The sequence below is a fragment of the Megalopta genalis genome, chromosome 4, assembly GCF_051020955.1.
Source record: "Megalopta genalis isolate 19385.01 chromosome 4, iyMegGena1_principal, whole genome shotgun sequence".
In the NCBI taxonomy this organism is placed as follows: Eukaryota; Metazoa; Arthropoda; class Insecta; order Hymenoptera; family Halictidae; genus Megalopta; species Megalopta genalis.
In genome coordinates, this window is record NC_135016.1 from 27,101,752 (window position 1) to 27,129,520 (window position 27,769).

The 27,769-nt window shown below is 42.7% G+C and overlaps 1 protein-coding gene across 8 annotated transcripts in view; it reads right to left on the reverse strand.

Annotated features, from left to right (window-relative positions):
- The window catches only part of Fhos (Formin homology 2 domain containing), a 385,440-nt gene that overhangs the window by 7,971 nt on the left and 349,700 nt on the right, over nt 1-27,769 (reverse strand). For 2 of the 8 annotated variants that reach the window (XM_033473789.2, XM_076520895.1), the window contains 2 exons: nt 18,497-18,664; nt 8,503-8,589 (listed from right to left, as the gene is read on the reverse strand). In XM_033473789.2, the coding sequence (XP_033329680.2) occupies nt 8,534-8,589; nt 18,497-18,664 (224 nt within the window). In that variant the 3' untranslated portion in view covers nt 8,503-8,533. Of the gene's footprint in view, nt 1-8,475; nt 8,590-18,496; nt 18,665-27,769 lie in introns of all 8 variants that reach the window. The other 6 variants (XM_033473785.2, XM_076520894.1, XR_013033133.1 and 3 more) reach the window with 5 other exon arrangements.

Sequence of the window (27,769 nt, forward strand, 5' to 3'; positions counted from 1 at the left end):
ATCTCAGGCGCTCCGTTCCAAAAATGTGCAAAATCTTCCGTTGCAACAATTATTGAAAAACCACTGCACAATGTCCCGAACGCGCTTTAAACTTAGAATTAAATTGATTCCCAAAGTTTCTAATAAAGATGAAATTCTTGCTGCATGGCTTTCACATGTTCTGCTGAAGTTAAAAAGATTGATGCTAATATGAACGTACAAAATCTGCAATCTAGTAGCGCGCGATACTTTACTTCGGTATTCAAGACTCCCTCCGATGAGTTTGAGAATTGGTAAAACTATTTTAGAGTCGCACTTTTTGAATGCAATACACCGAACATTTGAGCAAGCAAACGAAACGAAGAATTGTTCCCTTCGAAAGTTTCCGAAACACTCGAACAAGTACGATGCTCGCCGAAAGCTCTAGACGTCTGCGCTCATCGCTTCGATACAAATAACGACCGGTGAAACTACGTGTCCAACGTTTCAGCAAGAATTACGTTCTCCCGAAGTTTCATCAAGACCCGGAGTCACCCGAATATATCCCTTTGTAAGTCGTAAACCCGAAGTCCCGCGTAATTGCATTCACGTCACCCGCAAAAATTGGATTCACAGTCAGAACCGCGGAATAATTATGCCGGAATATTGATCGCGGCCGCAAAACGGTTCCGTAACAGGCTGCAGGTGAAAAACGCGTCCGCGAGACGGGTCCAATAAATATTCAAGAGCGATTCGCGTCGCATCAACATGGGGGTTCATTCTTTTCGTTAGATGGGATTGGCAATTGATCGAATTGCCCGATTTTCCCGGGCCGTTGACTTCCAATTTAATGTTACACGGGCAAATCGCTCGCGCTTCGGCTGTCTGGCAAACAAAGAGCGAGAGAGAGAGAGAGAGAGAGAGGTAGAGGGAGTACCGTGTCCTGGCCCGGCCCGACCCGATTTATTTGCCGTGACGCGTGTGCCGCACGCGGAGCTCAGCGTCGCGTCGGGATGCGGCTGATCGTGCACGACGACGCTCCGTGATCACGTTATTAACGAGGCTCCGTCGTCCCGTGTTTATCGTGTTTCGGTTCCGCGGGGGCCGGGCGCGGGGGCGGCTCCATCCGAACTACTTAGCAAATATTTACTGCAGTAAGAAAGGAGGATCGATGCCAATGGAATTACACGGTCGATGGCTCGCTCGCTGCGAGACGCTTCTAACACGCACCGCTCTGATCGATGGTAATTCGATTGGTTCGCGGGTAAGCGATGCTATTCCGCGCCGCGCCGCGCCACGCTGCGCCGGGCCGGGCCGGGCCGGGCCGCATCGCGCCGCAGTGAAAGTGACTAGTTTCAGTTGCTACCGTCTTACGATCTTGTACGCGCGAGCACTTATCGCGAGACGATCGATCGCCGATGCTCAATCGGGCTCGAGAACTTACACGAAGTACACGGTGATTATTATCGACTGCTTCCTGCTCCGCCGCGCTCTCGTAATCGCGACGGGGCTCGTTCCGACGCGGCAGACACCCGAGTCTCGGCATATGTTCATAGACAGAGGATTTTATGCAGTTACGACGAGATTGACTGCGAAAGATTTAACGCTAGGTCTTCCCACAAAATCACCGGTATAGTTATCATTTACGATTATTACGGTTGTAAAGACGCGTTTTATGTGAAATTTGTTCGACGCAGTTCCTTCGAAATATCATCAAAATCGCTAAACTACTGGATAAATATTTTTCTCTTATTTTTATGAAGTAATATAAAGTGGTTGCGTTCAATGCTCCGTAAACTTAGTGTTAAAAATGTAGTCGGTCCGAAGATCGGCATAGTATCAGGGCGAACCGTTATAACGTATTTGCTTCCTTATTCCGCATTGGCTTTTATTGGCGATTATTCTAATTGTACGTGCAATTTTATGATTATGAGGATCTAAAATATGTTTTACGGCAGTGCTGTCCATACGATTTACATTGAATTCAACTAATTATTGATCTCCGTAAAATTGTGTTTTTCACCTATTTGCTTCCTTATTTCGTGTTGGCTTTTATTGGCGATTGTTCTAATTGTTCGTGCAATTATGATTATGAGGATTTAAAATATGTTTTGCGGCAGTGCTGTCCATACGATTTACATTGAATTAAACTAATTATTGATCTACGTAAAATTTAGTTTCTTTCTAACTCTCAAAGCTAACGAATAAATCGCGAATTAAACATATTCAAAGCATTCGTAACCCTTAGAGCTCTACGGACGCATATATGCGTTTGGCGAAAGTCATCCGTGTAGCCTAAGGCCGCATTTATGTGTTTTCTCTAAGTCATCGGCCTGGACTAAGGGCGCATATAAGCGTTTGTCGATTTTTCAATCAATATGCAGTTACTTTCGTGTAAAATTAATACAGGGGCACTCGTTAGTAATTTGCCTTTCTTAGGTAGCGGTTGGGCAATATTAGGGTCATAAAAATCCCCGGGAATTTCCGAAACGGAAATCTCATTTTATGTCCCACTCTCTAACCAATTAGATTTCAAAATAATTACCTGCACTGCCACCTTTTCGCGACTCAAAGCACTCAAAACGACTCAGTCAGCAGTATCGTCTTGTGAATGTAAGAACCTCACGGTCTCGCTCGCGTCAACAACGATAGTGCGGAATATAACTTGTTCGATTTTTTTTTTATTCGTGACACCCTACAAAATGTCAAATCTTGAGGAATATTTCACAAGGGACGACAGTGAAATAGAATATAGTGAATCACTATCATCAGACATTCAATCAGAAGATTAATTATTTAACCTTCTGCAAAAGAATCACTATAATTTATTACTGTTTGCGCCTCGAATAGTCACTTCAGTGTGGCAAAAAAGTATTCCGCCCCCAGCGATGGTCAGCGATAGCCGCGCTCCGTCCCTACGAACCGTTTCGGCCAGAAGTATTCAGAGCTCAAAAGGTTAACCCTTTCGCTACGGGCGGATTTTCCGCCGCGGTACTTCTGCTGGACGGCGCGCTGCGACATCGCTGCACGCTACAAGACGCCGATCGTTGCGGGGGTACCGCAGCGGAGAACCCGCCCGTAGCAAAAGGGTTAATCCAAATAAAGTTGAACAAAATTGAAAAAAATAAGGCATATCTATTTATCCGTTGTTGAGAGAAAAATAAGGTGAATTAGCTTTCTGTAGTAAGCACTGACTTTATTCGCTACAAACGATCGAACTTATGGAGGGCCACTATAGTGGCTCGTAGTATCGAAAGGGTTAATAAGTGAAAAGTGATTACTGCAGATTTGTTAACGCTACAAGTAAAGCGCTACGTACGAACGTGCCACTGCACAAAAGTACGTTTCCAATTTCAGCAACTGTAAAACAAGACGTTTGAAAGGGACAGTTCAGGAACTCCACTTATAAATAAACGACGCGATTGCACTAAACATATCTACTTTGGTTGCGATCGCAGGAATTACAGGAACAGTACTATAGTTGAATAGCTCATTCAGAAGGAAAGTAATGACTTTCTCGAGGCGACAGGCGGATTAGCATTCGCGACAGGTGAATATAGTATTTTGCATGAATTCCGTGGATGAATGAAACGGTTCTGGATGAGCGAGGTTCATTATCAATAGTGGAATCACGAAGATATCGTGTGTAACAGGATCGGTGCCTCCGTGCATACATCCCCGGCATTACCGTAATACAACTCGATATACAACGTCGATATAGCTGCCGCTGCAGCCTCCTAATCATTTCACGAAATAATTCCGCTTGTGCATTACGTAACAGTCCGTAAGCACGAACCTAAGAGACTCCGGTATGGATGCCGGTGAACCCCAGATCGATTGATATTCATGGTAGATCGTGAAACGGAATATTGAATCATTTCCAATTCAGATTCGCATATGGAAGGCTCAAATGTTCCAAAATCAAATGATCTTAGGATGAATCCCGGTCGTCATACCTAATCGCCCTTCGGCTATTTCATCGAGCAGAGAATCGGCTTCCAGAATTATTATTTGGTCCAACTAAATGTGATGATTATCAACGTACGTTCGCGAAGCAACTCTGAATCGTCATCGACCGAAATCCTTGGATCATATTTGATCGAACAGAAGGACACATTCGTAAATAGCAATACTGTCGATTTTTCTATTATAACTATATCGACATACGTTAAATTATTAAATCCCGATATAGCAGCATAATTAGACAATGAATACGATATCTTCTGTTCTTACTGCAAAAATGAAACCTTTGTACTTCAAGTGTGATGTATCGAGAAACTATCATATTAATTCACAGAAGGAATAAGAAGAAAAATGGTATTCAATGGTTTTCAATGGTATTCGAAACGTCCCTTACTGTTATAAAACAGTATGAGAAACTATAGTTCTTCCTCGTTCCAAGTTTTACAAATTAAGAATACCTTTAAGCTTGCAACATTTTTGTCCAGAATCATGTCAACGTGATTTTATAAAGGGAAGGAATTTCGGTCATCGACCGAAATCTTTGGATCATATTTGATCGAACAGAATGACATTCGTAAATAGCAATATTGTCGACTTTTTCCATTATAACTATATCGACATACGTTAAAATATTGAACTCCGATATAGCAGCATAATTAGACAATTCTGAATACGGTATCTTCTGTTCTTACTGCAAAAATGAAACCCTTGTACTTCAAGTGTGATGTATCGAGAAACTATCATATTAATTAACAGAAGGAATAAGAAGAAAAATGGTATTCAATGGTTTTCAATGGTATTCGAAACGTCCCTTACTGTTATAAAACAGTATGGGAAACTATAGTTCTTCCTCGGTCAAAGTTTCACAAATTAAGAATACCTTTAAGCTTGCAACATTTTTGTCCAGAATCGTGTCAACGTGATTTTATAAAGGGAAGGAATTTCGGTCATCGACCGAAATCTTTGGATCATATTTGATCGAACAGAATGACATTCGTAAATTGCAATACTGTCAATTTTTCCATTATAATTATATCGACATACGTTAGCAGCATAATTAGACAATTCTGAATACATCTTCCGTTCTTACTGCGAAAATGAGACCATTGCACTTCAAGTGTGATGTATCGAGAAACTATTAATTAACAGAAGGAATAAAAGAAAAATGTTGAAAATATCTTACTGAAGCAATTTGGAATGCTTATTCTTTCTCCAAATAGCTGGATCATGCGATGCAGCGGATAATGTTTTCAATGCTATTCGAAACGTCCGATCAAACGTTCCGTACAAAATTTCGCGTTGACGGAACCTTGTACGCTAATGATTTTATTGATCGTGTACCACGTTGTAGAACAACGCATAGCGAAATATCCCGCGGAAAGAACACGAATGATACGGATAAAGCAATTCACGGTCCCGTAGCGGCAGGATTCGTTTTCGCGGCGAGTGCCACTCATCGTCAGAGACAAATGGAAAACCATAAAGCGGATGGGCGTGGAATCGCGGAGACGATTATCGATCGTTTATTCGGTAAATCATTCCGCGAGGACCAAGGCGTGGCCCATCAATTATTTCGTCGACGAAACAGCGCGTCGCGTCGCTTCGCGTCGGCCCGGATCGATGTGGAATACGTCGACGAAATGGAAGCGCCTAAGTGAGTCGCCGATAGACGTTACATAACTCGGCTAAGTAGATCCCGGGTGCTCCTCTAAGTTCGGGATGCGCCTATAAATTCTTGACTGGGCTCGTCTGCCGGTAAAATTCATTGAAATTTTCGTCGCCGGGTCTCTCCTAGGATCCCCTAGAAATTCATGGGAATTTGTAAACCGTCCTCGAACTGCCTGCCGGCGGATAAATAATTCTGGAAACGCGTGTCGATACATCGTGCTCCGCTTATCGTTCGATGAACCTCGCGTTTCAAATCATCGAGGTTCCGGTATACTAGATTATACGTACTATGCATTCCGCGGATAAAACTTGTGCGTGTCGACGGTGCATCGGCATATTCATGGTACTGCCCTCTGACGCGACAAATGATCTTTCATTCGAAAAGTATGTAACTTCGAAACAGATTAATTTCGACGTTTCAACGAAGCGTTCGAATAGCTGTTGTTTTTTTAAGTTATCGGATAGTATTTGTTAGTTATGAAAAAGTGTAACAAATGATTTGCGTTCGAACTTTTTCAACGATTCTGACACGTTACGAAAAAGTAACTGAGAAATACCTCGTTGTCGAGATCATCGAGTTTTAAAAAGATGTCGAAGTAAAATAGAAACTAGGCCGAAAAAATTATAAACTGTATGTACGTTTATTTCTGACGTTCTAGTCAATTTATAACAATTTTGGTAATAACGATCTCCGTTGCTACAGATTGTCAGAAGCGGTCGTCAAAAGTGAACGACGCTGCGTTGATTCCGCAACCGGCTAACAAAGTAATTGAAACGGGTATAAATTGTTACCGGCGTCCGTCAGTGTCAAATTTTACGTTTATAATATTTATCGAACTTCCTACAAAATTAACCACACAATCCTCTGGATAATTCATAATCCACGCAATTACGGTTTTCTATACGAGCTTTCCGGGTTTAATAAATCAATTATAGCCATAGCCATAATGATTCTTGCATAATATTCGGATAATAATCGCATATAATGTCTGCCTAAATGGACTTCAATTACTTGTATTATTCAGCGCTACCGTTATAGTGGTTCGAACGGAATCGACATTCTGTTCGAACGAACATCGAAAATTCGTGAAGGAAGAAGAAAGTAATGTTGTCGTTGAAAAAAGAAACTTTAGCCTCGGACAAAAATTGATATATAGTTTACTTAGAACTGAGAGATTCGAAAATATCAGTTTACATTTCCGTCAGCGCGCACCGATAGTGATGTAAACTGTATAATTATAGATACCGCGATGAACGACCGTCTTTGATCGGTGAAGAAGACCACACCAAAAAGGGCATACAGGGTGTCCGAAAAATGTCTCACAATCCGAAAGTAACGGATTCCTCAGGTCATTTGAAGCAACTTTGTCCTTTACAAAAATTTTCTCCGAGGCACCATTAACGAGTTATTAACGAAAAACAGTGATCAATGAGAAGCGAGCTCAGCTGGCGCGAGGCGACCGAGCCAATTGGCGGAACTGGGATTCGACCGCTCGACCGCTGGCGCCGTTGACTCGGCCGCCTAGCGCCAGCTGAGCTGGGATTCGACCGCTCGACCGCTGGCGCCGTTGACTCGGCCGCCTAGCGCCAGCTGAGCTCGCCTTTCATTGGCCACTGTTTTTCGTTAATAACTCGTAAACGGTGCCTCGGAGAAAATTTTTGTAAAGGAAGAAGCTGCTTCAAATGATCTGAGGAACCCGCCATTTCCGGATTGCGAGACATTTTTGGGACACCCTGTATAAGCAGGCGATTTTCAGTCGCCGGTCTCTCAGTTGAATTTGGTCGCTCAGTCATTTCGTACATATATATATACCTTCTCTCAAATAAAAGTAAAAATAAAACTTTTAAGAAAAAGAATTAATATCGTATTCGTTTGAGAAATAATCCAAGCCATAATCCCAATAGTTGTTTTAAAAATATGTAAATTCCGGTGTGAACAAAATACGTGTCGCAAACGTACGTTAAAAATGCGAACACCGTGGAATTACGAAATTCAATTTCCGTGTGCAGCGCGTCTCAAAGGAAACCGCTCCGTGAACTGGCTCTATTACGTGACAGACTGTCTTTGCACTGGCAGAAGTTCGCGCAAGGTAAATGTATTCGGCTTCCGTGATTCTATGCCGGGACGGTGAAACTTGCGTAATGGCGGCGTAGATTACATACAAGGGGCAAACTTTTTACTTAAACTCCGCCTAAGATCGAGCTGATTCAGCTTGCCGACCTAAATCGCGGGCCGATGGATCTCGCACCTGACGCGGATCCCGACGTCCGACGACTCGTCGAATACCTCGGCGGTGATCCAATTAATCCCGCGGTCGTTCCGAAAACAACGGTATCCGACCTGTTTTCGAAACTGTCAAACAGAAATGATCCTCGAAACTCGCTTTGCACTCGTCGCACCAACGGTACCTACATAAATCAAATTGCCGATCATCGGTAAATAATCGATCGAAAGCATGCCGGCGAAGCAACTGAAAAGCAAACAACACAATGGAGAGCCATGGTTTAATAATACAGAAAAAAAAAAAAAAACCACGATTCAAGCACTCCGAAGCACTCGTCTTCGTTCGCTGCGACGAAACACAATCTGCAAACTCAACGGATGAAAAACAAATCTGAAAATGAAAACGCGTCGAGCCGAAACAGTTCGACGAAGGTGTTAAGAGTAATCAATCAAAATACTTCGCTGCAATCACGATCGTGCATTAAATACGGACGAAAACAGTTGCGTGGGGGAAAAGGACATCAAAAGCGAACAACTGTGCAGAGGTGGGAATAGACAAGCAACGATCGCAGGTTCCACGCAAGACAAGGCCAGATAGAGAGAACAGAAAGAGAGAGAAGAGAGCAAGTGATATAGAGGGAAGCGGCAAAAACAAAAAGAACCTCTGTTTAATCGAAAAACCAGCGAACCTTCATCGCGTCGGTCACGATCGGTAGCCCTTCAGGGTTGGTACCCTTCCGGCGTGGTGTTGTTCTCCCGGGTGCGCGATCGCTTCACTGTCAGACAGAAAAAAGAAGAAGGGAAGAACGCTAGGTCACCCCGTTAGCAACCGCCACCGGTTCACACGTGTTTTCATACATACACACGTAAGTACACTGACGGCCGAAAGCGCGGAACCGGCTTTCATTGTCTGATCGAGGAACCGCCAAGGTCTTGCGCCCTGCGAAACTCTATGCATTATTTCTGTGTGTACGCATGAACTGTTGCAGACTTTTTGTATACGCCAAAAAACGTGTTCTTCGATCGAGCAAGAGTATAGAATTTTGGCGGTATAAAATAATGGTAAAATGTGCTACCGATTGCATCCTTCATTGATAATAAATAGATCGCGGATCGTTTTGCAAATTGCCATTTTCATTAGTTGTTTCATGAATACCCGATGAAGGGAAGCATCCCTTGCATCGACTGGAAAATTCCTTCCAGTGAACATAGAACAACCCTACCTAATTAATATTTATTATTATTAACATTGCACCTCGCAATCGCGTAAGTACCACAAATGCATAAAGATCTGCAGTCCAGCAATAAGTGCGTACAATGATTTACTTGGAAATGATGCTAAACGTTATTTTCGTAACATCGGATGCAAGGTTTCCGCAAACGAGAACAAATTCGGAGATAAATTAATATTTAAATAACACCATTCTAATTCTCAACGATTCGCGCTCCTTAATATTTTCCAATGACAAAGGTGCACGCAAGAAGAACGCGTAAACCAGAGTACGACCAAATCCTCAAGGATTTCCTGCGATTAAAACCCTTCTAAAGTCGAGCTCGAGTGAATTGAAGAAACTGCACCGCGAACAAATATTTCTCGGCGCGAAAACACTAAACGTTGCCCCGTTAACGCATAAAATCCGAAAGAAGCGGAATTATGAATTATTAATTTCATTTGCAGAAACACAGACCACTTAAACGGTTCCGGGCGAGCACACAAACGAAATAATGTTTCGCTGTTTCATTAACTGCCGAGGCACCCCGAGTGTCCCGTGCTTTTGACCGTCGTGTACGTGTGCGCGCGTCTGCCGCGCGCCTGTGTACGTATCGTAAAACCATCACCACACCCCTTGCCACGCCACCTTAAACTGGATAATTCGGGACAAAGAGGAGGAAATGAGGGGGAAAGGGAGAACGAGGGTTGAGCTTTCCCCCGGGTGTAAAGCACGCCTCCTGAATTACTTGTACGCATGCTAAAACCCGACGACAATTGCGAAATTTCCCTCCGCGCTGCTCGATTCTTCGTTTTCCGGCCGATAACCCGCCACCCATAGACGTTACGGGGCCGGCAGAACGTTACGTCATTCGTTTCGGAAAACTGTTCCGATCGGAACAAGGTGTCGAACCCCTCCGCCGCATCGAGACTTTCGCAGTTCGATTTTATTTTCCTTGTCTGGCCGCTTCTTTCCCCGTGCTTTCCGATGAAACCGGCGCGGCCCGACGCGCAAAGTGAAATATTTATTGAGAAAATTTGTAGCCGAAGCGGAACTGCGGAGAATGTTGCGCCGGAAATGTTTCCGTTACGCCCTTGTGTTTTTGAACAGAACCATTGTGAGCTAACGCGATCGATGTTTTTATCGCCTATAATGACCGTCGAGCTTGTAGTTTTTAACGGAACCGATTTTAATCGCTTTTCTTGCCGTGTTCATTGGAAGAATTGCAATTTGAACGCACAGAAAAGCCTGTTACGCGTTACGCCCTCTTCGAAAGCAGTGAATTATAAGAAATGTTCGATTGAAATCGTGATTGTTTCAACGACTGTTCAAATGCAATGACATAATATTGAAAAGCTTCTTAACCCTTTGCAGTCGAGCGGTGACTCTGAGGCACCACTAAAATCTGTTACATCACGTTTTAACCAGTTAACTGTGGCGATCTCTTTGCAAAGCGCCCACCAGCGCGTGTCGCGATAATCAAGCGACGACGGGCGATGAATCAAATGATGAAGCGATGAATCCAACTCAAATTATTTGTAATTTTCATTTGTTCGTTTCATCTCGTCTTGATCTCTAAACATTTTAAACATATAAAAATTTACGAATATAATTTAGATTTCGCCAGAATTACAATTTAAGTATCAAATTGTAACAAAATTTTACGAATTGCGGATATAATCGTCACGACACAAAATTCTGCCACATCTCCATGACGGATATAGTCGTCAAACACACTTAACTGGTTAAAATAGTTTTTATATCAACGAAGTTTGGATTTCAAAAATTGTTAAGAGTGTAATCGTTGCGTGACTCCCAAGAGTTAATTTCATATGCATAAAATGCATTTTGCCATATCAAATAAAAACATTATAAGTTAGAAAAATAATTTTATATTTACAGTTAAAATAGCTTCGAGCGCAAAGGGTTAATAGTCTGAACAAGAAAGATTAAGATAAAATTCTGACAACAGTTTTTAGAACGACTGAGCTCTTTGCTTAGTATCAAATTTTTCCATTTCGAGCATTACAAGAAAACGGATATGACACACGTTCTCACGTTTCTATCTTCTACATTTATCATTGATGAAAACATTTTTTGTTCATATACCTCGCAAATTCGCGCAAGATGCGTATTTATGCTGCAGAAATTTCATTTCTAACTTTCTACAATCTCGATGGTCACTCTATATGTATACGTACGAGTTCGTTTTTATACGTTAATACTTCTCTTACGATATTTTTAATAAAATTCTGTATTCCATTTAACCAGTTAAGTGTTTTTGACGACTATATCCGTCATGGAGATGTGGCAGAATTTTGTGTCATGACGATTATATCCGTAATTCGTAAAATTTTGTTACAATTTGATATTTAAATTGTAATTCTGGCAAAAACTAAATTATACTCGTAAATTTTAATATGTTTAAAATATGTTTGGAGGTCAAGACGAAATGAAACGAACAAAAGGAAATTATAAATAATTTGAGTTGGATTCATGGACTATACCTGTCATCACTTGATTATCGGATTATCGCTTGATTTTCTAGCTTATAATATTTTTATTTTATATAGCAAAATGCATTTTATGCATATGAAATTGACTCTTGGGAGTCACGCAACGATTACACTCTTAACAATTTTTTAAATCCAAACTTTGTTGATATAAAAATTATCTTAACCAGTTAAATGTGTTCGACGACTATATCCGTCATGGAGATGTGTCAGAATTTTATGTCATGACGATTATATCCGTAATTCGTAAAATTTTGTTACAATTTGATATTTAAATTGTAATTCTGGCAAAAACTAAATTATACTCGTAAATTTTGATATGTTTAAAATGTTTGGAGGTCAAGACGAAATGAAACGAACAAATGAAAATTATAAATAATTTGAGTTGGATTCATGGACTATACCCGTCACCGCTTCATTATCGCGACACACACTGGTGGGCGTTTTGCAAAAAGATCGCCACAGTTAACTGGTTGAAACAGTCGAAGATTCGGAGTGGAATCACGAATGACGAAAATATCGATTTTCGTGGCCCGAAAGTGGCCCGTACGCGTTTCACCGCAACTGTTAACGCTATCGCGCGAACAAGCGTTGATGGGAGCCATGACTTTTGTTCCTTGACGCAGCGGAGCCGCATTCCGTCCGGATTAAAGCGTGGTCGTCGATTCGCGGCCGAAAAAAACGTCGGAGCGACGCGGATCGTCGGAAAAATCGAATAATAGCGGGGCATCCGAAAGAAATAGGAGGAAAAGGGGGTATTTGACGGGGACGCGCGTCGATTCGTTTAGTCACGCGTCAAACGAGCTTGTCATACGCGAATATCGGCGGCGGCCGCGGCCGCGGCGGCGCAGACACGGTCGATCGCTCTCGACCAGCAGATTACGAACGGAGAGACGGGCTGCTGCGTCAAGGATTACGTCTGCCAGAGAAGTAGACGTTGCAAAAAGTTCCGACGGGAACACATAGCCGGCGGATCGCGAACCGAGCGTCGCGGGAAACGATGCGATTCTCGAGAACGCATCCGATTCGCAAACAAAGCCGATTTCGATCGAACTACGCGCGCTCCTCGTGCAAGCTGAAAAGCGGATCGCTTGTCTTCCTCTCTGCACGTTTCTCTATCAACAACTCCGTATCGCCTAAAATGTTCCTACAATACCGAAGATAATTTATTCGATGACTCTTTCGAATTTTAGAGATTTAATAAAACATTAATCTGTCGAAGCTCATCTATACCTTGTTATTTAAATTTCGTTTTCTGTCGGTATTAAAACAGATAGCATAATAAATCGCCGCGCAGGGAACACTATCTTTTTGAAAGCAATGAAAAATTTGTCCCATTAACCCGAGAAAGATAACCTACGTCGCAGAGGCGCCTGCGAAGACTGTTGATTTTTGTTAATTTTTCATAGAGGTCTAGTGATTTAAGTTTAAAATTACTTAAAATATAAAAAAATATAATATAAATCCATTTTATTTTTACAATAATGCCAAACCTTTAAAATGACTGGATTAACTTAAATAAATATCCATTGTTAGTATAAAATTGACGCCTTAGAAAAGCATGCGCCTCTGAAGCGTATGGTTATCTTTTACGTACGTTGTCATATGGTTATCTTTCTAGGGTTAAACAGAGTAAACGAACCTAAAATCGTGAGCTTTCCCGCGGAAGAGCCTTTTAACCGGGTGCGCGAAGCAAGAGCAACATAAATCGAACCGAATAAAAGCTAACTCTGTCGTTTTCGACTCGTCGGAGCGCGAGTCCCGCGTAAATCGTTTTGAAAAGTGAAATCGATTACTTCCGGCTGTTATTCAAGCCGAACGATCCGTTCTATCCTCGTAATTAAACTTTCATCGATTGCTAATGTACGATAGATCGCGTCGGCAAACGAATCTACGAGAATGGACGTTCACTGTTCCGCTGCTTCCTGTTCTCCTCTTATTTCGCGCGCGTTCCCCACGGCTAAATACCCATTGAAAGTGTCGCCTGGCTTCGAGGATATATATTTTGTTGTTGTCGAAGATTCTGCAGCGAAACGCTTTCAGGCCCGAGGTGAAAAAAGGTTTTCACGGTTCGCGAAAATTGGGAGCCTTGAAAAACCGCGGCATCGAAAAATGAATGGCCGCTATATAAAATGCAAATGCGACTTTCGCAAAACTGTGGAAGCCTCTTTTCGCGAAAAAGGTCATTAGAAAAAAAGACAGAGAGAGAGAGGGAAAGAGAAAAGGGAAAACGGGCACCGCAGATGTTGCCTGAAAAAGTTCTGAAAGCGCCGCGACCTACATGACGCATCGCCCTGGAACTTTGATATTCCCCAGACAATTTACGTTATTCTAGCCGCAGGTTACGCGAGACTAATGTCAATCCGACGAGGACACGCTGCCGTTGGGGCGTTGCGATGACAAGTATAAATAGACTGCACGAGATTATAAATCTTGCACGCTGCGAACTTAAAAGACAAATTTTCTTTTCTTCGACAATGCTCTACACGAATGAAATATAAAACATAAATTAAAACGAATCAATTTTTCCCGGTTGTTGTATTCCCGGTAAAATATCGACTATATTTATTAACTTGTGACAGGCTTGATACGTACAGGTGCCGCATATGAATCAGCGTCCAGATCGAATCATTTATCGTGGCCGATAAAAATTCTTCGAACGAGGTAAATCGTATCAAACGTGTCTTAGAAAAAACAAGATATTTCCAACGTAATTGGCGGTGTTGATAGACCATTGATTGTAAATTAGCTTGAATCTAGGCGCTGTTTCAAATTCGTCCGTTGTTTCCCGATTAGGTGCACGCCTAAATTCGAAGAATCGGATTCTTTAGTAACACAGATTGCTTTCACTCGAAGAAATTGTAATCCTCCTGCGATTGGGGGAGAAATGAAATGTAGTGACGTCGGTAGAATGTACAATTGTAGTATATAGAATTCCGAGTACGGGAGAAGAGATGGAGGAAGAATGGTGCTAATAAGGTGCTTGTGAAAAGTTCGAAGAAGACCGAAGGACGCAACGCAACGCGCTTCGACCTCGATCGCTGGCGTTCAGAATTTTGGCTCCAAACTTCCGGTTTATCGATCGCCGCGTCACGGGTCTCTATTTATGGACCGACCGTTTCAAGCGACAACACGAATTTACTCGAGGACTCCATTTGCAGGCGTGCGAGATATTTCCTAGTTAAAACGCGACCGATCGATGTATAATACGAGCGAGACAAGAAATTCGGACCATTCGCGTTCACATCGACTTCACCCTTTGCACTCGAAGCCATTTTAACTATAAGCCTAAAATAATTTTTCTGACTTATTATAGTATTTCCATTTTATATGACAAAATGCATTTGATGCGTTTGAAATTGAATTTTGTGATTCATACAACAGGTTACACTTTTAACAATTTGTGAAATCTAAGCTTTGTAATAATAATATAAAAATGATTTTGGAACCGTGGTATAACAATTTTAGTGGTACCTCGAAGTCGCCACTCGAGTGCAAAGGGTTAAATTTTGCTCTACCGCCTCTCCGAGACAGAGATGGAATAAAACGCCGTCTACGCTCTTTGATTTTTAACACGTTCCGTGCCGAGCTTTTTTTACTCGAATCTTCACACTTTGATATTTTACTAAAACTTGATGTATTACGTGCAATTATTAATTCTCGTACACATAACAACGTAACAAAAACTTATCAACGCCCATTCTTGCGGTGGAAATTGATTCTTCGGTTCTAAATTTCTTGTAAACAATTTGTTCAGTTCACTAAGTAAACATGCAAGCGTGTACCATCGATGGTACACGTGGCACGGAACGTGTTAACCTGTTAACGAAATCTTGCTGATTTTCAGTTATTCCATACGCCTCTCTTTCGTGCCATTTTCAAAGATATTGTGAAACACTTTTGCCGGTTAACTAATTCTGATTAAACTAATTCTGTTAAGTGAACTCAATATTTACTATGCAAATATATCAACGAGACATTCGGCTACGTAAGTAGAGTATGACATCCCATTTCGGCCAACCGGCTAAGTAAAATATCCGCATTATATGCTCAGACATTCTACAATGTATATTACAAATGAACTGCTTCGCGAACATTCATAAATGCAAACTTTGTACCAACATTTCCAAACGTGTAACGAATCGATCGACATTGGATATCTGTGCAAATTACATTCCCCTAGGCAGATATGAGCCGTTCATTTTGCAAGTGGCATAAGTCACTTTACCGTAATGAAATGTGGTGATTTTTTAATGTTTATACGAAATTATTTATACTGAGAAAAATATCAGTATCCTGAGATAACAAATACAAGTAAATCTTCTCGAAACTTAGCATCTATATATTTAAACGTGTTAAAACGCAAACCCTTAAATATATCGACTTGAAAACAAAGTGACTTATGCCACTTTCAAAATAAACGGCTCATATTTAACTTTAAATTTAAGTGATTTCAGCAGAGTAACCGAAAGCATGATCTTCAGAACTTTGGATAAAATTGATAATTTTTCAGAGCCGATGCAAGAACCGCGGACCTCGGAAACGAAGCGATACGACGGGAACTCCCGCGTTTTGAAATTAATTTGAACGCGGACAAAAACTCTCCGGGCTTGTCCGCGATTGCTTCGGCAAACAAATCAGCGGGACGACCGACGGAAATCACCGATAATTACAAGCTATCAAATCGTTCCGGCGTGCAAACACGGCAAGGAGGAAGCGACTTTAACCGGATGATTCTCCCCCAAGGATACGAATGAAAACGCGTAAGCATTTGCATCCGAAAAGAAGCCGCCATTCTCCCGGGGTGTATTTCAATTAATTTCAATGCGGTTTTTAAGTCCGCGGTTCTTGTTGCCGGCAATAGAGGATATTGCCTTTTCCCTCGGAGCCGGCCTAATGAAATCACAAAAGATTAATCGGCCGCCCGGAAACAGAAAATGTTTCACAATATCCGTCTAACGGAGTAATTCGCAAAAAATTCCGGGGACTCGTTTTATGTATATATATATATCCGATAAAATATATACAAGGTGTCCCAAAAATGTCTCGCAAACCGGAAATGAGAAGTTCCTGGGATCATTTGAAGTAACTTTTTCCTTAGCGGAAATGCAACCCGTGGCTTCGTTTACGAATTATTAACGAAAAACACTGACCAATGAGAGGCGAGCTCGCCCAGCGCTAGGCGGCCGAGCCAATCGGCGGAGCTAATTGGCCGCCTCGCGCCAGCTGAGCTGGGATTCGACCGCTCGACCGCTGGCGCCGTTGGCTCACGCGAGCTTAGCTGGCGCGAGGCGACCGAGCCAACGAGCAGTCGAAGCCCAGTTCCGCTCATTGGCTCGGCCGCCTTGCGCCAGCATATCTCGCCTCTCATTGGTCACTCTTTTTCGTTAATAACTCGTAAACAAAGCCTTGAATTGCATTTTCGCCAAGGATAAACTTGCTTCAAATTACCTCGGGAACCTCCTATTCTCGGATTGCGAGACATTTTTGGGACACCCTGTATATTATACGCATATATACGCATATGTGATTTTATCGGATAGAAACAATTACATTCACTTGTTGTTCAAATTGACATCATAATGACGTTCGTGTAATTGTTTTCGATAAAATCAATACCGACGATGGAGATGAATTATTCATATTTCTATATGTAATAACCGATCACATCTACCTGCTAACATGACCTGTTTAACATATGGGATGTTGGTACAAATCGGAGCGGTCTGATTTTAGGTGAGAACGATCAAGGATGAGATATTCATTGCACAAATGAATCACGCGCCCAGCGAGAAAGATAATTTTATGCATTTTTCAGGTTCGCGGCCGTGCAAAAATTCATGACGAATCTGCAGAATGCTAATAATTCATGTCTCGATATTCCATCTACTAAATAATTTCTCGGCAATAGGCCGGATTATTTCGACCTACGTTGTCATGATTTCTTGATAAGATGCAGAATTATTCTACGCAATTAATGGTTCTGTACGTTTAATCTAAAAAGATCGAACAGCGGCAAACCAAAATGCTATTTTAATAATGAAATTCAATCGCATATATATATTTACACCAAACGCGACTATCTGGATCATCACAATATTTTAGATATTCAGTAATGTCTCCCTTACTGACGCTCAGGTTGTGTACAGAAATGGACAATTTGGGAAGAGGAGATACGATTATTCGAAGCTTGCGACTCATTTTTATAGTTGTTGACAATCGAGAACCATAAAAAACGAGCAACAAGGCTCGAACAGTCGTATCTTCTCTTCCAAAATTGTCCATTTTTGTGGACAATCTGAGCGTCAATTAGAGAGACATTACTGTTTATGCTTTCCAACGAATGACAATCGTCGAATTTAACGCAGAGCTAGATCTAAAGTCTAATCAAAAGGAGACCAATATAATGAAGATAATATTCGCGTAAAATCTCGCACGTTTATTTTTAGAAACTGCACAACAATGTAATGTTCTCAAGCTTAGTATACAAAATGTTATAATAATTGACATAACGATACAAAAGAAAGTAAAAATGTATTTCCAGTATATAATGAGTTTGACTCCACAAGCCTAACAAGCTATCCGAGTCACGTTGACCCGAAACACCATTGATCTTTTCAGAGTGAACGTATGGCTCCATACAAGTATGGCCTAGACAAGCTAAGGCTAAGACTACATAGCTATCAGAAAACTTCCGATATCGAATAGCAATCGAATGACGGATGTAAGCACTCTGTCACAGAGAAGAAGACTCCGGTAATCCAGGAGCGATCGATAACTCGCGCGGAGGTCGACTAACGGGCGTAATGATGTTTCAGTGAGTTCGGTCCATAAATATGTCGGCCGGAGACAGCGGAAGTCTACTGGCATCGGGCCGATCTCGCGATCGATTCTCTGCCAGCAGGCCGATCAACACGGAAGGTAGGAAGCCAAGTGCAGGGTGCGGGGATCACACTTACAAGACTTACGATCGGCGTGTCTGGTCCTCTTGCGCTCCCTGGGCGTCGTCCTCGTCGCCGGCGTCTTCGTCGCGGTCTTCACCAACGATTCAAGCAGCTCGTCGTCGCCATCCGTTAGGTTTCCATTGGTGTTCTCGTCCCGGAGCAGCGGGCCCAATGATGTGCGTCCTGGAACATGAATTTTAAAAGGGATAGAAAAGGTGATTATGATAATCCCGGCATGTGTTTGCCGTAGGAATGATCCCGCCAATGCTGCCAACGGCGCAATGAAAGTAGTTAGATTGCAGATTTTATGCATCCGCGACAGATGTAGCTACGTGTAATTTAACGCTAGAGCCTTAATCGCGACGAGCGCACATCGTCTCGTGACGACGACGAGATTCAATTTATTCAAAGGTTGCACGATTTCTGTTTAAAATGCATGCTCTAATAAAGAAGTTTATCAACAAATTTTGAGCCTTAACCGCGACGAGCGCACATCGTCTCGTGACGACGACGAGATTCAATCTATTCAAACGTTGCACGATTTCTGTTTAAAATGCATGCTTTAATAAAGAAGTTTATCAACAAATTTCTTGTAGAATGATTTTTATAATTCCAACAATTGTAAATGAAAATGTCAGAAACCAGGCCTTTCCACTGATTTTATAGTTCTAGCATTGATACGGAACATATCGTCTCACATTTGTTATAATTAGAAAGATACTTTCACAGGAACTAATTGATCAAATTTCTCACTTTAATAAAGAAGTTTATCAACAAATTTCGAACCTTAATCGCGACGAGCGCACATCGTCTCGTAACGACGACGAGATTCAATTTATTTAAACGTTGCACGATTTCTGTTTAAAATGCATGCTTTAATAAAGAAGTTTATCAACAAATTTCTTGTAGAATGATTTTTATAATTCCAACAATTGTAAATGAAAATGTCAGAAACCAGGCCTTTCCACTGATTTTATAGTACTAGCATTGATACGGAACATATCGTCTCACATTTGTTATAATTAGAAAGATACTTTCACAGGAACTAATTGCTCAAATTTCTCACATTAAGCCTACATTATTGTATGTTACTCGCTTTTAGTGCTCGACAGGCTTAGTGTTGAAACAGTGAAAAGATTAAAAAAAAAAATACCGATGTATTTATATATATATATATATATATCTTATTGAAATCGCCGAAGAAAGGTCAGAGGTTCTCTGTTGCTTCTGTGTCATAAAATCGATGGAGCCAGGTTTTATTTTCCATAGAAATCCGCTGTCTAATAATTACATAAAAGTATTCAGAAATTTGATGATAAGATAGAAAGATTTACGTTGTAGACCGCAGATCTTCTTCATCGTTCGCTACTTCACGGTAAGTATAGCAGTTTCCCAAAGTTGGGGCGACTCTGCTTAAAAAGAAGGATAACAATTTTCTTCGACCGTTTCATTCGCTGCTTTCTATCGGGTACTACTTCGCAAGTTTTTGAAGGTCTTCGGTAAATAACATTTCCACGATTCCCCATCTCCGTGGACGGTCGGGGGGGAATACAGGGAAATTCGCGGAAGATGAAAGCGCATTAAACGGTGCAGCAGAGTATCCGTTTTATCCGGAACAATTCCCAAGATACATGTTCAGTCCCGGCTCGGAACTCGGAAGAGGCTTGGCGTGGATCACGGATCACGGATCGCGGATCACGGATCACGGTTGCGGGGGCGTGCGGGGTGTGGGGGGCATTCTTCTTTCGTAGCAGCTCCCGGGCTAACGTTTCACGGAACAGTCTTTCCCGGTGGCCGGTCCGCGGGGTAGAAACTTCGGAACCGTCAAAAGCACGGGGAGTTCTTTGAGAGCTTCTTTGAAACTCGTCTGAAAGAAGCCTCCATCGGCGGTCTCGCTGGCTGTGTAAATCCGATACGAGCGTGTTCTGGAAGGGCCGCACGAAGAAGCGGTTTCAGGGTGTGAGGGTGGACGCGAGAGACCGAGGCCGATACCGAGAGGCCGAGGCCGAGGCCGGGCGGAATTTCCATGGCCGAGGGAAAAGAAGGAGCGAAGTTTCTCGATGCGGTCAACCTAGTTAGCCTTGAATGTGCTCGAGTACCGAGCTTTTCGGTCTGGTATTCGCTGCATGGGAACCGCTCGGTACGTTAAATGACACCAATTTTATTTCCGGCCCGGGCTGTGCGACTCTCCTCGAACGGCTTGATGTTCGACGCGTTTGAAATACCAAGCGATCGCATGAATGTGGAAATTGAGTTCGCGTATTCATGGAAGTCTGCCCGTCACCTTGACGAGATTTCCGATTTCATCGATTCAACGCCGGGAGAAGGGCGTTCGCTTCGCTCTATAGCAACCTATCTCGCGGTGTCCGCAAAAATACAAGCCATCCATCTGTGGTAAATAAGCGACATTCTGTTTGATTGGAACGTGTCGCGTTAGATACCTTTTTGTAGCAGTTTTATCAAGGTTTCTTGGATTCCGTGGTTGCCAGGAATACCTGGACTTTATATGCCGTGAAAATAACCGAGAGACTGATGTATTTCAGTGCAAAGTGGAGCCGAAATAAAAAAAAGAAAAGCAGCCATGAACAGGCGAAATAAAACGAAATGGTCTCAGACTAGAACAATTAGTCTATAAATTCCAGCTACCATTTTTGCTTATTTATAGCGGGATATTTATTATAAGTTTAGACCACCAATCACTCTTCTATCTTTTGCTACATCTCTCATTCTTCTCAGTCTCTCTCTCTCTCTCTCTCTCTCTGTAATTACTGTTTACAATTACACAATAATATCTCGTGTACGATGGTTTGGGAAGCCAAATTTGGCGCATGTTGCCTGCAAACAATGGAGGTTTTGACATGCAAGCTCGAATGTTTGAACAATACCGAATTCAGTTGCGCTTCGCATCCCTGTATCTTATATTTCTCACAGTGATGTTTATTATAAATAACTCGATATCAAAATCCGCAGCACGGTCGTAACGAATGTTAGTCGACCGTCCATAACAATGTGCGTAGGTGAACACGGTGTTTCGTGTTCGAAACAACGAACGAGCTCGCGAAATCCTTGAATTTCGACAAGAACAACTCGATTACTCTATTCGGCCAAATTCAATTACACGCGGGACAATTTCTTTTACAAATATCGACAGCTTCAAGAAAATTTCGAAAATCAATAGACACGAAGATGTCGACGAGTTCAAGGTTGAAACTGCATTTATCATCGGAAGACTAGGTTCTACGAAACGATTACACGAGCCCCGTTATTTCGGGTATTTCCATCGCGACGATCTTCTTAGAGAAGGCCGAAAATCCACCGCGAAATCCCCGGTTCCCCGGCGGAAGCTTTTAAAAATACGGCACTCCCATCCGCCGAGCACGGACCGAAATAAAAAGGTCGCCGGGTCACGTCCTCGCGAATTAAAATCCCGCCACTTTATTCCCGACCTATCTCCGGTAATATTTGCCGAACCGGCGCGGCGACCGTTTCATTAAAACGTTCTAAATCCTTCGGACTGATCCGGGGACGAGCTGCGCGGCCAGCGACGGCGATGACGACGACGGCGGCGGCGGCGACGGCGCGCTGGAAAACCAGTCGTCGAGACCGTCCGACGTTTTACTCGGTGGCAATCTCGGCGCGGATACGAAACCGTCCGCGGGAGGCCACGGATATGAATGCAATAAAGGCCAGGAGGAATCCCGGGTCGTGCGGAATCCGCCGCGACAAATCGTGATCCCCGCGACACCGGGATGCGTGCCGGAATCCGCGCGGAATCGTTCCCAGGTGTGCCGGAAGCCGGGGAAGAGGATTGGTGTGGTCCTCTTGCTTCCACGCGGGCGACTTAGGCGGACCGTTTAGGTATTTTATAGGGGAGCATACACAGGAATAAAAGGGGAAGAAAAGTTACGATGGCTGCAGCTACACGGTAATGCGCGAGGCCCAGCGCAAGTTTACGAGCCGTAAAGAGGGGATGGCGCGAGGCGATTTTGACCTCCGACATTTTCCTAGACCGGGGTCAAATTGAACAATTTGAATTTCTTTTATGATCATTCGTGGATTCAACCAATTTCTATACAGTAAGGTCTCTCTAATTGACGCCCAGATTGACCACAGAAATGGACAATTTGGGAAGAGGAGACACGATTGTTCGAGCCTTGCGGTTTATTTTTATAGTTATAAATTGTCCACAATTGTAAAAACGAGCCGCAGCGCTCGAACAATCGTATCTCCTCCTCCCAAATTATCCATTTTAGTGGACAATCCGAGCGTCAGTAAGGGAGACATTACTGTATTTAGATCGGCAAACGCAGTGTAACCAATATTAGAACGAATTGAAAGGATCTTTCCAATTTCAGCAACTTTCGAACAAAAACTGCCTTTTGTCATTTCAAGAAGAAGCGTTGATCAACGACGCAGCTGCGAAAGAAGTCGTAATGCAAGGGATCAGTGATTTGTTAGAATGTTTTACAAGTTCGACAATCGCAGCGTTAGATTTTGAATCATTCGCAAGGCGACGTTGGTTGCACGGTCACCTCTGACCCCAGAAATCTGTCTGCTCGAGTCGGAAAGGATAAAAATTCCGTCGCCAGCCCGGGGCCACTATTCGCGACCATAATCCCAGGCGATCTCGCGTGACCTCCGCGCTATCAGTTTCCTACATTGTCCGACGTTTTCCAGCGATCATCGCCCGGCGCCCGCTGATGGCTAATTCCGACGATGAAATGTCAGAAGTTATGGCAGAGCGTGCCACGATAACGTCGGAACGGTGTCTTGCCGGCTGCCGGGATAGGTCCGCGGAGATTGCTCTCTCATTCTCTCTCATTCTCTCTCCCTCCCTCTCTCTCTCTCTCTCTCTCTCTCTCTCGCTGCCCGCCTCTTCCTCGTTCTCCCTTCCGGTGTAACGAATGCGAACAATGTTTTTTGATTCGTCCGCGACACTCGCGATTTCGCTGTTTCTAAGGTCGTTTAATAATTCACGCGCCGAGGCTGGGTTTTGCGAGGCTCGTGATTCTCCGGCTTAATGGAAGTATGCGGGAACATTAGCTTCCTGGGATAATGCACCGGGTGGCCGTTTCTTGCCGGGAATTGGAAGCGGCTTGCTTAACGCGACATTATTATTTGTTTTGGTAACCGGCTTCCTAGGCGCAGCGTTCCGTTAAATGCGACGCGCTCTTCGCGCTCGAAGGAATTCTGAATCTATTGTTTCGGTGCTGGGAAAGCTCGCGGCTCGGTTGCATTTTAATACGAATGTTTGTGGGTCACTGTTTACGCACCATCGGAGAAACAATTCATTATAAAGTAAAACATAAATGATTGCTTCGTTGCGATTGGACGTTCGATGGGTTTTTATTGCGAAAATGAATATTTGTCGAATCAAATTCCTGTACGAACTGTACGAAGCACAGAGGTTACAGTTTGCTTTAAATTGCAAATTAAATGAATTTTTCATTTAAATTGAAATTATGAATTTCCTTCCTGAATAAATATAAAATACATATACGGTGATTTGTCCGGTGAATGAACGTTTCCTGTGTCATATGAAAATGTAACGTTTAAGCGTTTCCATATTCCAATTTATACGGAAGTTCTATTATACAGCTACAGACGCCTTGCATTTTGTAAAAGTTTATCGATATATCCCAGCATTTATCCGAATCTTATGTTACATTAAAAAAAAAAAATCTATAACGATCAAAAAATGCTAGAATTCTATTTAGAAATGTATGAGCTTGAAGGCAAACGAATCTCGCTTGCGATTATTTCGACAAACACGCAGCTTAAATGTTCGTTCACTGGAAAGGTCGCCTTAGAAAGAGAAATTTCCTCGTCGACGGGCAGAAGTCGATTTGCATGACACGTGCAATTAGGAAAAGGAGCAAGCAAGCATTTCGTTTTCGTATTCGCAGTTGTTTGTCTGCTGTCTACGAAGACTCGGGCGACCAGCTGTAGCACCGAAAGCAGGTCACCCGATCGAAGAGCACGGCGTACACCAATAAACGATAAAGTCCGCAACATCTTGAAGAATCAAATTATATAAGGCCGAGCCACGAACCGAAGAAACATCTCCGGGAGCATTCGGCCGAAACGAGCCGCGGCGTAAGAGAGCCGGGAGAAGGGGAACCACCCCGCGGTAAACTCTGACCCCGCGTTTTTGCGGTGGAACGGGGTCACCGATGTCCTCCGAAATCTCGATGTCGTTACTTTTCATTTTCCGGTAACCCCGTCGAATGAGTCCCCGCTATCCCCAGTATCTCTTGGCTCTCGAGAACGTTTGCTTAAGGAGGGCATTTATCTCGCACCGCCACCGGCTAGAACATTACCGGAACGAGGAGAAATTTTCGCACTTTGTTCTTATCTTCGAGAGGCGGGGGCTTCCAGGCTCAAGGCTCGCTCTCTTCCCGACCCGAGAAGTTCCCGATTCTAAAAAACCCTTTGCTCGCGGTGTATCCGAGGGACGCGGTCGGCGTGTGCAACATTCGCGGCGAAGATTTTCGTTTTTGCGAGTAGGGATGTACGCATATTCGAATGAAATCCTGTCGAGTCACTCGAAAATATCACTTGTAATGTGAGCACGTGATCTTGTATTACGATCAATTCACGTAAGAAAAATGTGCATAAAATTTGCAATAAGAGTGTATTTAGAAACAATATCGTACGTATGTAATCTTGTTTCGCTTATTCAACTATCTATCCGAAATTATCATTCGACGTGTGGGTTCTACATTTCGCAATAATATGATCAAAGAGTAATAAAACAGAGTGTCCCAAAAATGTCTCGTAATCCGCAAATGGGGGATTCCTGAGGTCATTTAAAGTAACTTTCTCCTTAGCGAAAATGCAATCCGCCGTTTTGTTTACGAGTTATTAACGAAAAACAGTGACCAATGAGAGGCGAGATCAGCTGGCGCGAGACGGCCGAGCCAATGAGCGGAACTGGGCTTCGACTGCTCGTTGGCTCGGTCGCCTCGCGCCAGCTAAGCTCGCGTGAGCCAACGGCGCCAGCGGTCGAGCGGTCGAATCCCAGTTCCGCCGATTGGCTCGGCCGCCTAGCGCTGGGCGAGCTCGCCTCTCATTGGTCAGTGTTTTTCGTTAATAATTCGTAAACGAAGCCACGGGTTGCATTTCCGCTAAGGAAAAAGTTGCTTCAAATGATCTCAGGAATCCCCCATTTGCGGATTGCGAGACATTTTTGGGTCACCCTGTAGTACTATCGTATTAAACAATATTAAGATCGCTCATGAGTATCAAAATTTCTCGCATTTAATAATCTGTGGATTTTTATGCAAAATAAAAATCGTCTGCATTTATTGCAAGATACAGAAGCTACGTAAATATTTATTTCCTTTTTTAACAATTTCAATGAATTGATAAAAACACGATTTTTAAGTTCTTTAAATGTGTGTTTCTTGTTTTGTATTTGATCTACTCGTTTTTGTCATAAATGCATAAAATTCGCAGACTATTCATTACGATTATTAGAAGAAATAGCGATAGACGAAGAAATTTGAGTATCGCGAAATTGTATTCTATGGGATTGAACATGGCTTTCGAGGCAGCAAAGAATGCTTCAGTTAAGCTGGACATCCCCGATACTGGCCCCAGAAACTCTGCAGGATGAAGAAAGGTTGAAACAAAGTGTAAAATCGCTGCAACGATTTCTGTCCTCCGATCGGGGGACAAAACGAGCGCCGGTATTATTGCGTTTTATTGCCTCGCGTTTGTTCTGTTCTGTGTTCCGGGGCTTCGCGAGGCCAGACTCCGCGTAATGTAGAAATATGAAACTTGTCGAGGGCAGGATATTAGAATGCCACGATCAATGAATGTGACCCGCGGAAAAGGGATTTATGTTGCAAATTGCGTCCCGACGCTCGGCCGACCGGTACGGACCACCGATTATTCTCGTTTAATATAACGACGATGCTGGGAACGCCGACCGACGGATCGATCAGGATCGAATGGAGGAAAAACCGTCGCAAAATAACGCTGGCGAATGTTTCCATCGGTCGCCGATGCTGTTTTCGAATGCATTTCGAGACCGGTTTAATGGCGGCGCATTTGTACGAATCTTCGCCTGTGCTAATTTCTTTTCTTCTCTAATGTCTTTTCATGGCTTTTACGATTGTTCTACAATTTTGTTCTATAGCCTTTCGGGCTTTTATAACGTTTCTATGCAGAGCGGATGACTTTGCATACTCCGATTGGTTTCGATGATACGAGAAATTGTTCAAAAGGGAAACATTGAGGAGATAATTTAATTAGCAAAGCTGGTAAGCAACATGTTCTTCTGAAAGTTATATATTAGGTTGGAAACTATGAAACGGGCGTTTTTGGTTAGTCTGTGTTCAACTGCGACTGAGAGAGGTTCGTTACAACGTGCGCTCGATATTTTTATTTATAAATTTTAAAGGTATTCTTCTTACTCGTTTTGTAAAATTTTTTCATGTTTGTGTTCCATTTTGATTTTATATTTCTCCGAAACCAGATGGAAACAAAATGCGATTTACATCTACTTTTTTTTTGTATGAGTACAAATTGAATCATAGCGCAGCTCAAGCTTCGAGAAACGTTAATCAAGCTTTCGGAGACGGATACACCAATGAAAAAAATGCTCGATATTGGTCCCAAAAATTTCGTTCTGGCAATTTGAGCATCGTCAATGAGCCTCGAGGAAGACCACCGGTCCATATTGATAACGAGGAATTAAGGACGACTGTGGAATCCGATCCAGACACAGCTATTCGTAAACTTGGGACTAAGCTAGGAACTAGCCATACGGCTGTGTTGAAACATCTGCGTGCAATAAACAAAGTAAAAAAATTGGACTCATATGTACGGCACGAACTGACGGAATGCCCGTTTCATAGTTTCCAACCTAATATTACTCTGTATACGAAGATCATCGACATTTTTTATTTGTAGCTATTACAAAATGATAATAGAAGCACATACTTCTGTTTAAGCGTTTGTGTTCCAATGTTTTCTTCCTTTTATTTTATTATTACACGTGTCTGTAGCATTGCTGTAACATTACACGTACTTGCAACATTGCTATAGCATACTACGTACACTGTACATTCGCACGATAGGATCATGAACAGAGAAACATCTACGAAAATTACGAAATCTTATAGCGATGTCAAAGCTTTAAAGGCTTGTTGTTTCATGGAAAAAAAGCTACGTTCGAAAGATATCGCAGCCGAAGAATCGAGTTTTGACGACAAAAGGATCGCTCTCCGCAGCGTCGCGAGAGCTCGGGAGAAAAGAAAAGACGGCAGAAGCAGGAGCAAG